This window comes from Stegostoma tigrinum, chromosome 6, assembly GCF_030684315.1.
Source record: "Stegostoma tigrinum isolate sSteTig4 chromosome 6, sSteTig4.hap1, whole genome shotgun sequence".
In the NCBI taxonomy this organism is placed as follows: Eukaryota; Metazoa; Chordata; class Chondrichthyes; order Orectolobiformes; family Stegostomatidae; genus Stegostoma; species Stegostoma tigrinum.
In genome coordinates this window covers 43,475,631-43,491,255 of record NC_081359.1, presented here as the reverse complement: position 1 = coordinate 43,491,255, position 15,625 = coordinate 43,475,631, and the positions used below count along the sequence as shown (strand labels likewise).

The following is a 15,625-nucleotide window of genomic DNA, read 5'->3' as shown; positions in this document are numbered from 1 at the left end:
GACAAAACAGAAGTGGAAACCTCTCATGGTGCTGCATCCTGGACTTCATCTTCTTCATCTCCAGTTTCCACATGCCCCTCACTGGCGAGTTGTTGTAGATCAGCTGTGGAGAGGTCTTCACGGTGGGACTCAAGCAGCTCTTCGACATCCTCACTCTCCACTTCTTCAAATCCAACTTGCTTTACAAGTTCAACACAATGTCCTTTGATTCAAAGTCTTTAAGATCTTGAACAAGATCTGGGAGAAGCTTCCGCCAAACTGCATGCAAGCAGTCCTCACTAATATCACCCAGGCCTCCATGATAATGTCAATTGCATTCTTGATGTTAAAGCTCTTCTAAAATTGAAGAACACTGTCCTTATCTTCCTCAGTGGCTGCAATCGGCCTCTTAAATGTACGCCTTAAATAACAAGCTTTAAAAGCTGTTATTGCACCTTGTTCTGTGAGTTGAAGGAGACAGCTTGTGTCTGGGGGTAGAAATAACACTTTGTTGGTGGGAGGATGGCTCAGTGCATTATCCAGGATGAGGAAAATCTTAAAATCCAAATTTTTTTTCTTGCAGTACTTTCCAAAAATTGTGTCATAGTCAGCATAAGTTCATGTTTTTGAAATAGCGTTCCCCTATTCGTCAAATGTGTTATAGCCAATTTGTGTTGCTGGAACACGCATTATAGCAGAAACACCTGTTATCTTTAACATTTTTTTAAGTCAACTAGCGATGGTGGAGCTTCCTTTTGTAATTTTTAATTCCTGTTCGCAAGTGTTCTGATATATCCACTTAAATGTCTAAAACTGCAACACTATTGACCTTGTAATGAAAGTTTATGATAAATTATTATTGCCTGAAATTTGGAAACATAAGTAAAGATAACTATGCTTGTAGTTTTAGTTCTGAGGAGATAACTTACTACTTTTAACAAAGGTCAAAATATTTTGTGAACAGTGAGTCCAAACTGCACTTGTAGGAAAGTACGTGAGTTAAGCTAAATGACTGTTTGAAATACCTGAAGAATTAATTGATGAAACGTTTACAAAGTTATGACATACAGAAAGTTCGGCTAAAGGCCACAGTCTAGTTTTCATTGACCAGAAAACTGTTTCGTACCAGCAAAAGAACAGTTTAGTTTGTCACTGTCCAGGCTTTCAGAGCTGGAAGGAACTCTTAAAATTGTTTCAGCAGTTTAATAGACAGAGCTTTTCATACTGTTCAGTAGGCAGAGTTTGTTTATCTCGGGCAGAGAAAGTAACGGAGAAAATCATGTTTGATGAATCCAAAGAAAGTCACCGATAGGAAATGCTTGCAAACTCATTAGTTAAATAATATTAAATTAATGGGCAGCATGGTGGCTCAGTGGTTAGCACTGTAGCCTCACAGCACCAGGCACCCAGCTTCAATTCCAGCCTCAGGCGACTGTCTGTGTGGAGTTTGCATGTTCTCCCTGTGTCTGCGTGGGTTTCCTCCAGGTGCCCCGCTTTCCTCCCACAGTCCAAAGATGTGCAGGCTAGGTGGATTGGCCGTGCTAAATCGCCCCTAGTGTTCAGGGGTGTGTGGGTTATAGGGGGGATGGGCCTGGGTGGCATGCTGCAAGGGGCAGTGTGGACTTGTTAGGCCAAAGGGCCTGCTTCCACACTGTAGAGAATCTTTTGGGGTATGATATGAATCCTACTTCAGTAGGGATAAGTTTCTGAAAGGGATCTTGCTGGGAAAAAAGAGTTGAATCTTTTTGCCGTTTATATTCAAACCTTTCTAAATTATCTTATTTTATATTTTCTTTGTTTTTCTTTTATCTGGTAAATCTGTGTCCTTTTGTTGTAGAGCATAGGAAGCCTTGTGTGAATTTATTCAATGATTGACCATTACAGTCACTAACTGAAAAAAAAATTATGGTCTATCAAGAGATACTAAACTGTGGAGCTGGATGAACACAGCAGGCCAAGCAGCATCTTAGGAGCACAAAAGCTGATGTTTCAGGCATAGACCCTTCATTAGAAAAGGGGGATGGGGAGAGGATTCTGAAATAAATAAGGAGAGACAGGGAGGCGGACCGAAGATGGATAGAGGAGAAGATAGGTGGAGAGGAGAGTATGGTGGGGAGGTAGGGAGGGGATAGGTCAGTCCTGGAAAGATTGACAGGTCAAGGAGGCGGGATGAGGTTGGTAGGTAGGAAATGCAGGTGCGGCTTGAGGTGGGAGAAGGGGATAGGTGAGAGGAAGAACAGGTTAGGGAGGAAGTGGTCGACCCCCGCATGGTCGGAAACGCCCTCGACCGTGTCTCCCACATTTCCCACATCTCATCCCTCACACCCCACCCCCGCAATAACCGCCAAAAGAGAATTCCCCTCATCCTCACATAGCTCCCCAACAACATCCGGATACAACGCATCATCCTCCGAGACTTCCACCATGTACAATTCCACCCCAGCACTAAAGACATTTTTCCAACCCCATCCTTGTCTGCCTTCTGGAGAGACCACTCTCTCTGCAACTCTCTTGTCTGCACCACACTCCCCTCCAACCCCACCACACCCAGCACTTTCTCCTGCAACTGCAGGAAGTGGTACACTTGCCCCCACACCTCCTCCCTCAGCCCCACCGCAAGATGACTTTCCACATCAAGCAGATGTTCACCTGCACATCCACCAATGTGGTATACTGCATCTACTGTACCCGGTGTGGCTTCCTCTGCACTGGGGAAACCCAGCAGAGGCTTGGGGACCACTTTGCAGAACACCTACGCTCAGTTTGCAATAAACAACTACACCTCCCAGTCGTGAACCATTTCAACTTCCCCTCCCATTCCTTAGATGACCTGTCCATCCTGGGCCTCCTGCAGTGCCATAATGATGCCACCCATAGGTTGCAGGAACAGCAACTCATATTCCGCTTGAGAACCCTGCAGCCCAATGGTATCAATGTAGATTTCATCAGCTTCAAAATCTCCCCTCACCCCACTGCATCCCAAAACCAGCCCAGCTCATCCCCGCCTCCCTAACTTGTTCTTCCTCTCACCTATCCCCTCCTCCCACCTCAAGCCACACATCCATTTCCTACGGTGGCTCAGTGGTTAGCACTGCAGCCTCACAGCGTCAGGGACCTGGGTTCGATTCCAGCATCGGGTGACTGTGTGGAGTTTGCACATTCTCCCTGTGTCTGCGTGGGTTTCCTCCGGCCCACAGTCCAAAGATGTGCAGGCTAGGTGGATGGGCCATGCTAAATTGCCCGTAGTGTTCAGGGGTGTGGGGGTTATAGGGGGATGGGCCTGGGTGGGATGCTTCAAGTGGCGGTGTGGACTTGTTGGGCTGAAGGCCCTGTTTCCACACTGTAGGGAATCGAATCTACTAACCTCATCCCGCCCTCTTGACCTGTCCGTCCTCCCAGGTCTATAAGACCATAAGACATAGGAGTGGAAGTAAGGCCATTCGGCCCATCAAGTCCACTCCGCCATTTAAATCATGGCTGATGGGCATTTCAACTCCACTGACCCATCCCTTCCCTACCTCCCCATCCATACTCTCCTCTCCACCTATCTTCTCCTCTATCCATCTTCAGTCTGCCTCCCCCTCTCTCCTTATTTATTTCAGAATCCTTTCCCCATCCCCCTTTTCTGATGAAGGGTCTAGGCCCGAAACGTCAGCTTTTGTGCTCCTAAGATGCTGCTTGGCCTGCTATGTTCATCCAGCTCCACACTTTATTATCTCGGATTCTCCAGCAGTTCCCATTATCTCTCTCTACGGTAATCAAGCCTGGTTTTACTCTGAGATCTGACTTGTTCAGTAATAATGTCAACTTGGATCATGAAAACTTTATAAATGAATACTTATACAGCCGTTTGAGCCTGCTTCACCATTCACTATATCATGGCTAATCATCCAATTGTGTTCCTGTTTTTGCCCCATACCCTTTGATTCCTTTAGCCCTAAGAACGATAACCAATACCTTCCTGAAAACATTCAATTTTTTGCCTCAACTGCTTTCTATGATTGTGAATTCCACATTCCAAGAAATTTCTTCTCATCACAATCCTAAATGCCTGCCTCATATCCTTAGACAATGATCTTTGGTTGTGGACTTCCTGGTCATAAGGAATATCTTTCCCGCATTTATGTTGTCTGGTGCTGTTAGAATTTTGTAGGTTTCCCTGACATTATCCCTTCATTCCTCTAAACTCCAGTGAATAAAGTCCTAACTGATCTAGACTCTCTTCAGTCATATCATTCCAAGAAACAGTCTGATAAGCCACGGTTGCACTTTCACCATTGCTACAACATCCTTCAACAAGTAAGGAGACCAAAATTGCACGCAATCCTTGTAGATGTTCCCACCAAGACCCTTTGCACTTGCAGCAAGACATCCCTGCTCTTGACTTTGAATCCTCTCACTATGAAGGCCAACATACAATTTTCCTTCCTTCCCTGCAGCACCTGCCTGGTTACTTTCAGAGATTGGTACACAAAGACACCCAAGTCTCATTGCATCTCACCCTTAGTAATCTATCACAGTTCAGATAATAATCTGCCTCTCTTTTGTTCAAGTGGATAACCTCACATTTGTCCACATTATACATCATCTGCTATGCATCTGTCCACTAATTCAACATGTTCCATTGTGCTAATACCATCATTAATTAACAAAGTCAGCCCATCACATTTTCTCAGCTTCCCTTCTTTGTAAATGCCTTGTACTCTTCAATATTTAATGGGAAAAGCTGCAAAAAGCTAGAACATGAAGGGACTTGGGGTACTTATGCACAAAACTAGCAGACAGCTGTGGCAATTAATCAGATTGAGCCTTTGGAACTAGCTTTTCATGCCGACTAATCAGAACCTCTTTCCTGGTGTCTACATGACACATGACAACTAGCTCTTCCTCTTCTGACTCTAAGATCTTGTTCAATCCTGAGCAAATGTCCTAAACCCTTACGCTATGCAGACAACTCAAGTGTCTGAACTCTGTGCTGGCTCATAGAGCCTCAAACCTGTCAGACAATTGCAAAGTCTAAGATCCCTGCAGTCTGCCATCTGCGTTGCCTTATCTGTCTCATGTGCAGTCACATTTCACTATCCTGGACCACTGGTTTAGGAAATGTGACTTTCTCCTGTCCAAAATATCCAAGTAAATTCCTTCTTCCCTGGTGCATTGCAATTTCTGCACTTTGCCTCCAGCTCAATAATTCTAAGTCCAAACCCCTTGAGTTGAAGTACTTACTGCAGACTTTTTGCCTTGATCACATTACCACCCTGTGGCTCCCAGTTAGTGCAGTCTTGAGATGTCACACTGAAATATCTCTGTTGGTATGTTCTGGGTTCTCACAGTTCCAAGTCCAAAAAGCACTGTTTAAGATACCATCTTTAATTAACTAATTTCCATGTGCTCTTTAGTGGGGAGCCTGCATATTCCTTCTTAAGGCTAACTGCAATTTAGAACATAAACGCTAAATTACTGTTAAATGTGAAGTTCAAACAAAATAAGAGTTTTTGAACGAGATTTAAGATTCCACATGCACACACAAATATCCTCAAGCAAGGTCTGTTGAGTGCATTTGTCTCATCCTAATGGTCTGCTGTAGTATCTGAGTTCTATCCTTACTCTATTCTCATTCAGTTAAGTAGTTGTGTTACTTGATTCTTATACTTTGCTATGCTCAGGAGCTCTTTCTCAGGACTGATATTTATTGACAACCAACTGTATTTCTTTGAGATCTGGTCTCCTTGGAAAGATGTTGTTAAACTTGAAAGGGTTCAGAAAAGATTTACAAGAATGTTACCAGGGTTGGAGAGTTTGAGCTACAGGGAGAGGCTGAATAGGCTGGGGCTATTTTCCCTGGATCATTGCAAGCTGACGCATGACCTTATGGATGTTTATAAAATCAGGATGAGCATGAATAGGGCTAATAGACAAAGGCTAGGAGAGTCCAAACAAGATGGTATGTGTTTAAGATGAGAAGGGAAAGATTTAAAAGAGACCTAAGTGAAAACTTTTTCACACAGGGGGTGGTGCATGTATGGAATTAATTGCCAGAAGAAATGGTGGAGGCTGGTACATTAACATTGAAAAAGCATCTGGAATGAGTATATGAATAGAATGTGTTAAAGGGATATAGGCCAAGCACTGGCAGATGGGACTAGATTAATTTAGAATATCTGGTCAGCATGGATGAGTTGGACTGTAGGCTCTGTTTCCATGCTATACATCTCTATGACTCTGTGACTGACCTTGCCCCAAAATACTTAAATTCAATTTCTCACTTTGTGTTTTACAGCAAAACAAACAGATATCTGCTCACCGCCTTGCTTCACTAAATCATCAGCAATCATGTACGCGACAGAAGCAAGAACAAAACCAGCAAGATGCAGCAAAAATGGCACAGAACAAATCTCAGCAGGGTCTGACATCAAAGCAAGTTGAGATTGTTGGTCAGGACATTTCAGGCATGGACAATAAAGTGTTTCCTGATGGTAGTCCCCAAAATTCTATTCCCATACCTGTTGAGGATCCTTGTGGAAACTCTGCACCTAGTAACAAAACACCCAATGTAGTGGCACCAAATGCTTATACACCAACAAGTAGCTCAGAATCTGAATCAAAGAGTGAGCCAAAAGAGGCAGCGCAGCCAGATAGTACGTTGAATATGGGAGAAAATCCAGAAGGTCTGTCTCAAGAACAGTTGAAGCACAGGGCGCGTTCGTTACAAACACTGCGCGACATTCAGAGAATGCTCTTTCCTGAAAGTGAACATGCAGGAACTTCAGGCAGTTGTCCAATGCAGAACACTACAGGGCATGAAGCTCCATCTAAAAAGCCAGAAGGGCCTCCTAAAGCCATGATTTCGCAGTCACTGAATGTAGGAAAACTGCCTAGCTCTCGGCCAGAGGCTCAATCCTTTGGGACATCAGGTCATCGTGATATTGTTTTCCAGCCAGCTGATGGAGGGCCACCACAGAATTTAGTGAGTTCACAAGGGGGACATGAACTTGTGGATCACATGACTTCAGAGCAATTAGCCTGGTTAAAGCTGCAGCAGGAGTTCTACGAAGAGAAACGGAGGAAACAGGAGCAGACAGTTCACCCCAGAACAGTACAAGACCTCCTCATGCACCAGCACGGCCCAAGAAGGATAATTGGAGGACCTCCTCCACCTTATCAAATCAACCCAAGAGAAGGATGGGTCCCTGCGGAACCAGAATCCTTTGAAGGAGTGAACCCTTCAAACACGACGCACCCCAGAGGTCGAACACACCATTCAGGGATTCGTGGGCATCGGTTACAGAGAATGCCCAGCTTTACAGAAATGTTGAATCCGGACATTGGCACTGATGGCAGCCCAAATACAGTACCAAGACCTGGTCTCCCAGGTATTAACTGGCCAGATGACATGCCAAAAATGGCAGAGAGTAGAAATTTCTGTCATGGACCAGGACTTTTTTGTGGGACAGGTCGTGGGGTAAGAATCCCAAATCCTCAGAACATGCAAGATGATCTATTTCAACAGCAGTTGCCTGAAAAGCAGCTAAGAATGTCCCCTGGAGTGGGAATGGAGATGAATAAATTGTTTCAATTGCGAAAACATCTGGAGCCTGCAAATGGCAACATCTTTCCGAGGTTAACAGGAGAAGGCATTCCAAGTCTCACCAGAATAGAATTTTCTGATCCCAAAGGGTTGCCATTGCAGTCAGGTCCAGGTAGAGATATGGAAGTTGGAATGATATCTTCTAGCATGGACATGAATATGAATGTCAACATGAATCTGGAAGTGAACATGAAGTCTCAGACATTGTCACAAAAGCAAGGACCTGAAACAGAAAAACCTGGACATGGCATAAAAATAAGGCAATCAAACAATGCAGAAATGTTGGCTGAACATCCGAAAATCTTACCGTCTCAGTTCAGCGGCCAATCACAAGACTTCATAGCGTCTCCTTCACTCACCGGTGCCTCTCAAGGACCAGGAGCAATAAGAAACCTGAGGGATCAGTTTGTTTCTGAGCAATTAACTAATACGGGAAACAATGCAAGGCTAAGTCACATACCACCACTACCTCCAAACATCTCCGCTAATCCGAACACAATCAATGTGATTCACCCAGCTCCACGAGGTCTCGGCCGTAAGCCATCAGATTTGAATGTTTCTAGCCAGACAAGCTCTCCAGGGATGAATTCTTTGAAGTCACCAACAATTAGACAGGTGCAGTCACCAGTGGTTGGTTCACCATTAACGAGCCTCAAGTCCCCACAGACACCCTCTCAGCTGGCTGGCATTCTCTCTGGCCAGGTAGCTGCAGCATCTATCAAGTCTCCCCCAGTTATTCGGTCAGCAGCTACTTCTCCAGTCCACCTCAAATCACCTTCTCTTCCAGCTCCTTCCCCTGAATGGACGTCATCCCCTAAACCTCGACTCCACAGTCCAGTTATCCAGCCAAACACAAAACACCCCTTAAGTTTAACGTCGCCTGGGATGATGACAACGACGGAATCAGGTATTCACTCTTTTTTATTATTCACTTACCTGTGATAAGGTTTCAAAATCTAAAAGCAAAATTTAACACTTCTTTCTATTTTGACCTTTGCACTTGATATTCCTGAAAATAAATTTTAAATATTCCAGTGGACAATAAATGTCTGTGTTACACTGAGATGAAACATTGTAGAGAACTCAAAACAAAGACAAACATTGCTACAAAAAGACTCTATATTCAAACATGTAACAGCAAAGTTGTTTAACCTATAAACCATTAATATTCTTGTTCTACATACATGGATAGAGGGTGACCAATGCTGATCCAGGCTTGCTGTTGTTTCAGCATGCCTTTTCATTTATTATAGATTAAATGTTAATTATAGATATCACTATATATCTATTTCCAAAGGGATAAAAAATAAATTTGAATGATCGCTTAAGATATGTTGATTTTTACTGAACAGTGGTTGGATTATTAGTACATGGAGTCTTCATCAGAAGCTGTATAACTGTAGTTTTAGCATGAGTCTTACACTAATGTTCTGGGTGATTTGATTACTGTTCAAGTTAGGTACACACATCCTAAAATAGTCAAATTTCCATCAGCAGTAGGTCTTCTGTTTATTTGGAAAATAACAGAATGTCTCAAGGAATATCAGTGATAATGGGAACTGCAGATGCTGGAGAATCCAAGATAATAAAGTGTGAAGCTGGATGAAACAGCAGGCCAAGCAGCATCTCAGGAGCTCCTGAGATGCTGCTTGGCCTGCTGTTTCATCCAGCTTCACACTTTATTGTCTCAAGGAATATGTTTTGCAATCTGAAGCTCAAACAAAAGGTTTAAAAGGGATTACAGGCTTGCAAAAAAGCACAATAGGAACAAAAGAATAAACATAGGGTTTTTAATAGTTTGAAAATTTAATATTCAGTAAGTTAATCTACAGCCTTACTCCAGACACCCACCTTATCCCAATATTCCTAAAGGATTATTGTTAGCAAAAATCTGCCAAGTTCTGAGGAACGGTTATTCAACCCAAAATGTTAACTCTGATTTCTCTCCACAGATGCTGCCAGGCCTGCAGAGCTTTTCCAGCAATTTCTATTTTTGTTTCTGATTTACAGCATTTGCAGTTCTTTTGGTTTTTATCCACTGTGTTCCCATCATCAACCCTCTCTGTTACTTCATCAAAAGATTTAAATTAGTCAAAATACATGAACTACCAATGAAATTCTTGCTGATTATCCTTCATGGACACAATCCTTCCCCAGGCCCTGACATTTTTATCGCTGATTATTATTTCTAAAACGTTACTAATAATTGATCAGCCTACAGTTTACTAGGATTGTCCTTCTGTCCATTCATTAATAGAGCGTCAATTCTATTATGTTTCAGTCCTCTAGTATCTTCTCACCCTACTCATCTTCCACCCAGGATCTGGAAAACGTAGAACATAGAGCAGTACAGCATAGGAACAGGCCCTTCAGCTAAATTAAATTAATATCTTCTGCCTGCCCTTTGCCCATATCCCTCCATTCCTTGCATATTCATGTGCTTATCTAAAAGTCCCTTAAATGTCTTTATTGTATTTACCTCCACTACTACCCTTGGCAGTATGTTTGAAGCTCCATCACTTTCTGTGTATTAAACTTGTCCTTCACATTTCCTTTGAACTTTCCCCCTCTCACCTTAAATGCATGCCTCCTCATATTAGACATTTCGACTCTGGGAAGAAGATTTTGACCATCAATTCCACCTATGCATCTCATAATTTTATGGACTTCTTTCAATTCTGCCCTCAGCCTCTGCCACTCCAGAGGAAACAACCTGGGTTTTTTCTAGCCTCTCCTTATACCTCAGTACTCTCTAATCCAGGCAGTATCCTGGCAAACCTCCACATGTTTTCTATAATATGGTGACCAGAATTGAATGCAGTTATGTAAGATGGGCTTAACCAAAGTTTTATTAAGCTTCAACACAGCATCATGTCTCTTGTACTCAATTCCCTATCCAATAAAGGCAAACATGCCATTCTTCTTTAACCACCCTTGTGTGGCTGCTTACAGGGAGATCTGCTTGTGTGGCCACTTTCAGGAAGATTGTTGGGAGATTATCTGGAAGACTATCTTAACTTCTTTTAAAACTGCTTTCATTTTTGCTTATTCTTAATGCAAAAGTTATCAGATGGGAGATTTTATTCATCCATTGTCTCATTGAAGTCATTTGGATAATTTTGATGTTTTGTTTCAGTCTTCTCGAGAGTCTTAATAAAATTTGAGGCTTATCTATGATCAACTTACAGTGGCAGAGGTGGTGCAGTAATAATATTACTGGACTAGTAATCCAGAGCTTCTTGACTAGTGTTCTGTTAACGTGGGCTCAAATCCCATGACAGCTGGTGATATTTCAATTCAATAAAAAGTTGGTCTAATGGGCGACTGTATAACAACTGTCAAGGATCATTAAAAAACTCATTTGGTTTACTAATGTCCTTTAGAGAAAGAAACCTGCAATCCTTACCTGGTCTGGCTTACATGTGACTCCAGACCCACAGGAATATGGTCAGCTGTTAATTAGATAACCAGCAATATCCTCATCTAATGAAATAAAAGTATGAGGCTGAGAGTTGTATTTGCTGATACTTTCCACAACTTAAACAGGCAGGATTTTACATTTGCATTTGCTGCATTCTTTGTTTCTCAGGCCGTTATAAGAAAGAAGGTATTAATTATTTCTGCCTTGAAACACGTAGAAAAATGTTCGTAGCAGAGAAAATAAGGTTCAGCTTAAAATAAGCAGTTAAAGAAGGCAGAAATAGTTAATGAATTGTCTCAGCACATGAAGCTGAAGGAAGAAAACAATATTGTTGTAGGGATAATGCAGTGTGGAGCTGGAGGAACACAGCAGGCCAGGCAGCATCAGAGGAGCAGAAAAATTGACATTTTGGGTTGGTACCCTTCTTCAGAAATGGGAATACTAGGGGATTGCAGTAGGAGAGAGATCCACTGAGGTCTTCCCATTGGAAGAAGGAGAGCTTTTTCAAGGTAGGCACCCCTAGAAGAAGCTTCACAGTGCAGTCATAGCTCACTTAGAGATAGTAAGAACTGCCAATGCTGGAGTCAGAGATAACACGGTGTGGAGCTGGAGAAGCACAGTAAGCCAGGCAGCATCAGAGGAGCAGGAAAGTTGATGTTTCTGGTCGGGACCCTTCTTTAGAAATTGTTGTAGGGAGTCTGGTTGAACTGCTGGCACCCTAGGCTTCAATTTAGATTCAAAACAGGCCAAGTAAAAGAAAAATTAAAATTCAGAAAGGATAACGGTTACACTTAAGGTGGCTCAGTGGTTAGCATTGCTGTCTCACAGCGCCAGGGACCTGTGTTCAATTCCAGCCTTGTCAGTCTGTGTGGAGTTTGCACGTTCTGCCCGTGTCTGCGTGGATTTCCTCTGGATGCTCCAGTTTCCTCTCTTGTCCTCTCTCATCATCCAAAGATGTGCACTTAGGTAGATTGGCCATGTTAAACTGCCCACAGTTCATAATAGCTCATATTGCCCAGGGATGTGTGGGTTAACCAGGGGAAATACAGAGTTGTGGGGGAGAGATGCTCCTAGGAGGGTCTGTGTGGACTTGATGGGCCAAATGGTCTGTTTTCACACTGTTCAGATTCTCTGATCTTTAAAAGAGAAATGACAAACCTTGAATTTAAAAAGGGACAGTCTAGTGTTGCATCTTCATATGAAAAAATTGTACTTGACTGAGTGCAACTGTGGCCCTGTCACAAAAACTGGACCTTGTTGGACACTATTCAGAGGTTTGTGCGACTTTAACAGTCTCTGTAGTAATGTAAATCAGGTTTACATTATTGGTAAATAAATGCAGCAATGCAATAAATTTCCTACAGTTTACTCAGCAGGATAGTTCAAATTAGACCAGAAAGGTAGATATCCCAATCCATAGTCTATCGCTTTGTGCTTGAAGGAGCCCACACACACAATGACTAGAAGGGACACTAATGTGAATTTGATATATTTTTGCCATTGAAACATTCAGCATAATTTAGAAAATTACTTCTAAGAAACACATAATCAATGAACTGGCCTTGTTAGAAACTAAATAGAAAAGAACGATAGTAGTAAATGAAGGAATATCTGTTCACACCAGCAGATGAAAGAGATGCCGATGCTCAGTAGACACAATCTGTTCCAGAACAAGAATTATTGCAGGAATTTAATTAGGCTCCTTTGACAACACCTTCCAAACCCATGACCAGTTCCATCTAAGGACAAAGGGCAACAGATACATGGAACACCACCACCTGCTATCCAAGTCACTCACCATCTTGATATGGAAATGTATTGCATTCTTTCACTATCGCTGGTCAAAATCCTGGAATTCCCACGCTGACATTACTGTGGATCTACCTGTGGCACATTGACTGCAGCAGTTCAAGGAAACAGCTCAGTGTCACTTATCAAGACCAATTAGGGATGGGTGTTGATACTGACACAGCCAGTGATGACAATGTCCCATGAACTATCTTTTAAAATTAAGATTGGATTGGGTGTGAATCAGAATGCCCAAGAGCAGTCCAGTGAGATATGAAAAACATAGAAGCAAAATAGAAAAAAGTAAGCTTCAAGTTGGAAGTTGAGGGAAATTTTAGTGAAGCTTACGTAAAAATAGAGTCTAGTGCTTCAAAATAATCCCTCAAATTCAACCTTATCTAAGATTGAAATTTAAATTGGAAGGGAAATTCATATCTTAAGGAAAAGTTGATTTGTGTGAATCAGAAAGTTGCCTCATTCTGACTTCTTTCTCTGGTATCTATATATCTTGCTCAGGCAAATCTTGATGGGAACAGCACAGTCATTTTAAATGTAAGAACTGAATTTTATTTAAAAGGCATTGTTGTCCTTTTAAACTTGTGTCTGGAGGTTTGAGATGTTTGGCCAAAAGTATATTTAATTTGGAATTTGAGTAATTTTGAAATATACTGGTTAATTTTGAGGTTAACTATACTGTTAAATTGGTAAATTAGAAATTTCTATGCTGCCCACCAATAATGTAAAGTGTGACACCTTTAAAGGCTATGATTTGAACTAAGTGCTAAGTGTGAGATTTCATTTCACGGGTAAGTGCTGTGTGTTAATATTATGGACCAGACAGGATCCCCTCAAAATATTTTAAGAAGGCAGCCTAAACCCTAACTTTTTCTTATTTTAAAGGTAGATATGAAGTGTGTGTTCCAGATGTGATGCAACTGGTCAAAACTCTCGAAGTTAAGCAAAACACAGTTTATTTAAACACTATAGTTAAAATACAAACAAATGAAACAGGAGTTTAGAATAACTCAACTATTGGAAAACTGGACAGAATAGTAGATGCAGTACCTTTCACTAATTAACTGTTCCAATATAGTAACACTCCACAAACACACCTCTTGGCAAAAAGGTAAATTCAGGCACTGATTCTTAGATACAGTTTTCCAACCAGGCAAGAACAACATCAAGAGAGATTTCAGAGAATGTAACAGCTAGGAATCATTTTTTGAAGCTTCAACTTTTCTAGGACCCAAACAGCTTCTGACTGCTACAGCTAGAAAAAAAAATCAAGAAAGCTTCAACTGGGTGAGAGTTGGCTACTCCCCTTCCATTATTTCAACTGTTTTGAAAAATACGTAAAGGTCTCCTCTGATTGTTGACTTAGGTGCCCTGCTGTAGCCACTTTGACATCTCTACCTTTATAGCCTCTCTTCAAAACAAAACCCAGGACAAAATAACCTTTTTAAAGTGACCGCATTGTCACATTAATCTGCAAGGACATTTTGAAAAACAGTTATGAACAAAATGCATACGTTAAAACACATTCAAAGGGACAGTGTAACAAAAACATGAACTAATACATAAAACAAATACACTCCAAATACTTTCCATCACAATAGATTCAAAATATATTCATGTATATCTGGATTGATTTTGCACTAACAAGTTATAACAAAGGACTTGCTTCCAGTAGAGTGTCCCACTTAAAATCACCCGAGATAACATGAGGGAATGAGATCTTTACATTCTTAGTGCAAATGCCATCACGTAGTGATGGTACCGTAAGCATTTCTGTTAAAGATGTACAACCATTCTGACTATCAGACATAATACAACATCTCCCTTTTCATCAAGCTAAAAGTTAATCCCAAACAGAGAGACATGGTTCTGCACAGGTACGTGTTGTTAATTCAATAATTATGCAAACAGCTAAAATAGAGATAAAAAGACTGACATTTCAAACATCAGTGTAGCATTTTGGAGGTTTGACGTCTTGTGCTGATCTAGTTTCTATACCTATCTGCAGAGGTAAGTGTTGTTCTCTGTAACACTTGCTTTACAGCTTGATTGGTTTGCTTTTGGTTGATGGCATTCAACATCACAGCACAACCATCATTGTCGGAGTGTCCTTTGTCTGTCTCCTCATGTGTGATTGATATGGCATATATTAGTCTGGGCAGGTTGCATATCTGAGAAACCACTGACGATATCAAAGTATCTGTATTTCTAACTGGCATTCTCTGTCCAGTGTACAATTTTGGTAGTTCTCTACAAACTCAGTCATTGTGTATCTCTTTCATTCTGCTCTGCTCTTGAAGAAGATGCCATGTGCCTTGGAATGGACATACAGTTGGTTGCTGGGCAAAGTTTTTTACATGTGCTTTCCAAGAAAATGTTATGTCAGGATTCGTATTCCATTTTTCTTTGATGTTACACGAAAATACAGCAATGCAGTGTGGAAATCTTAATTTGTTTCTTGACACTTTACAATCATTGATTTGCTTGTATGTTCTATACGCTCCGCTAGACCATTTGAGCATGAATATGTGGGGTGATGATGTGATTTGGATCATTCCACACATATCTCCTAGGTAGTGCCTATATCTTGAAACAGTTTGCCAGTGAATTGGTGTCATTATGAGACTCTACCTGATTCAGGATGCTACACAATTTAAAAATAATGGTCATTGTGTCAGTTGTTACGCTCATCACGTCGCTAAGTCATCGATGTAAGATTTAGCAAAGTAATCTGCCATAATGATGTAATCTTCCCTGTGCACTGTGACGAGGTCATATGCTACTTTTGTCCAAAAGTAAATGCGGCGTCATCTGGGTATAGAGGCTTCCCCTGT

General features: G+C 41.6%; 1 protein-coding gene across 4 annotated transcripts in view; it reads left to right on the top strand.

Moving 5' to 3' along the window:
• bcl9 (BCL9 transcription coactivator) overlaps nt 1–15,625 on the top strand; it is a 239,725-nt gene that overhangs the window by 202,563 nt on the left and 21,537 nt on the right. For all 4 annotated transcript variants that reach the window (XM_048532548.2, XM_048532549.2, XM_059646520.1 and 1 more), the window contains one exon: nt 6,260–8,474. In XM_048532548.2, coding sequence (XP_048388505.1) covers nt 6,260–8,474 — 2,215 coding nt within the window. The remainder of the gene's footprint in view (nt 1–6,259; nt 8,475–15,625) is intronic.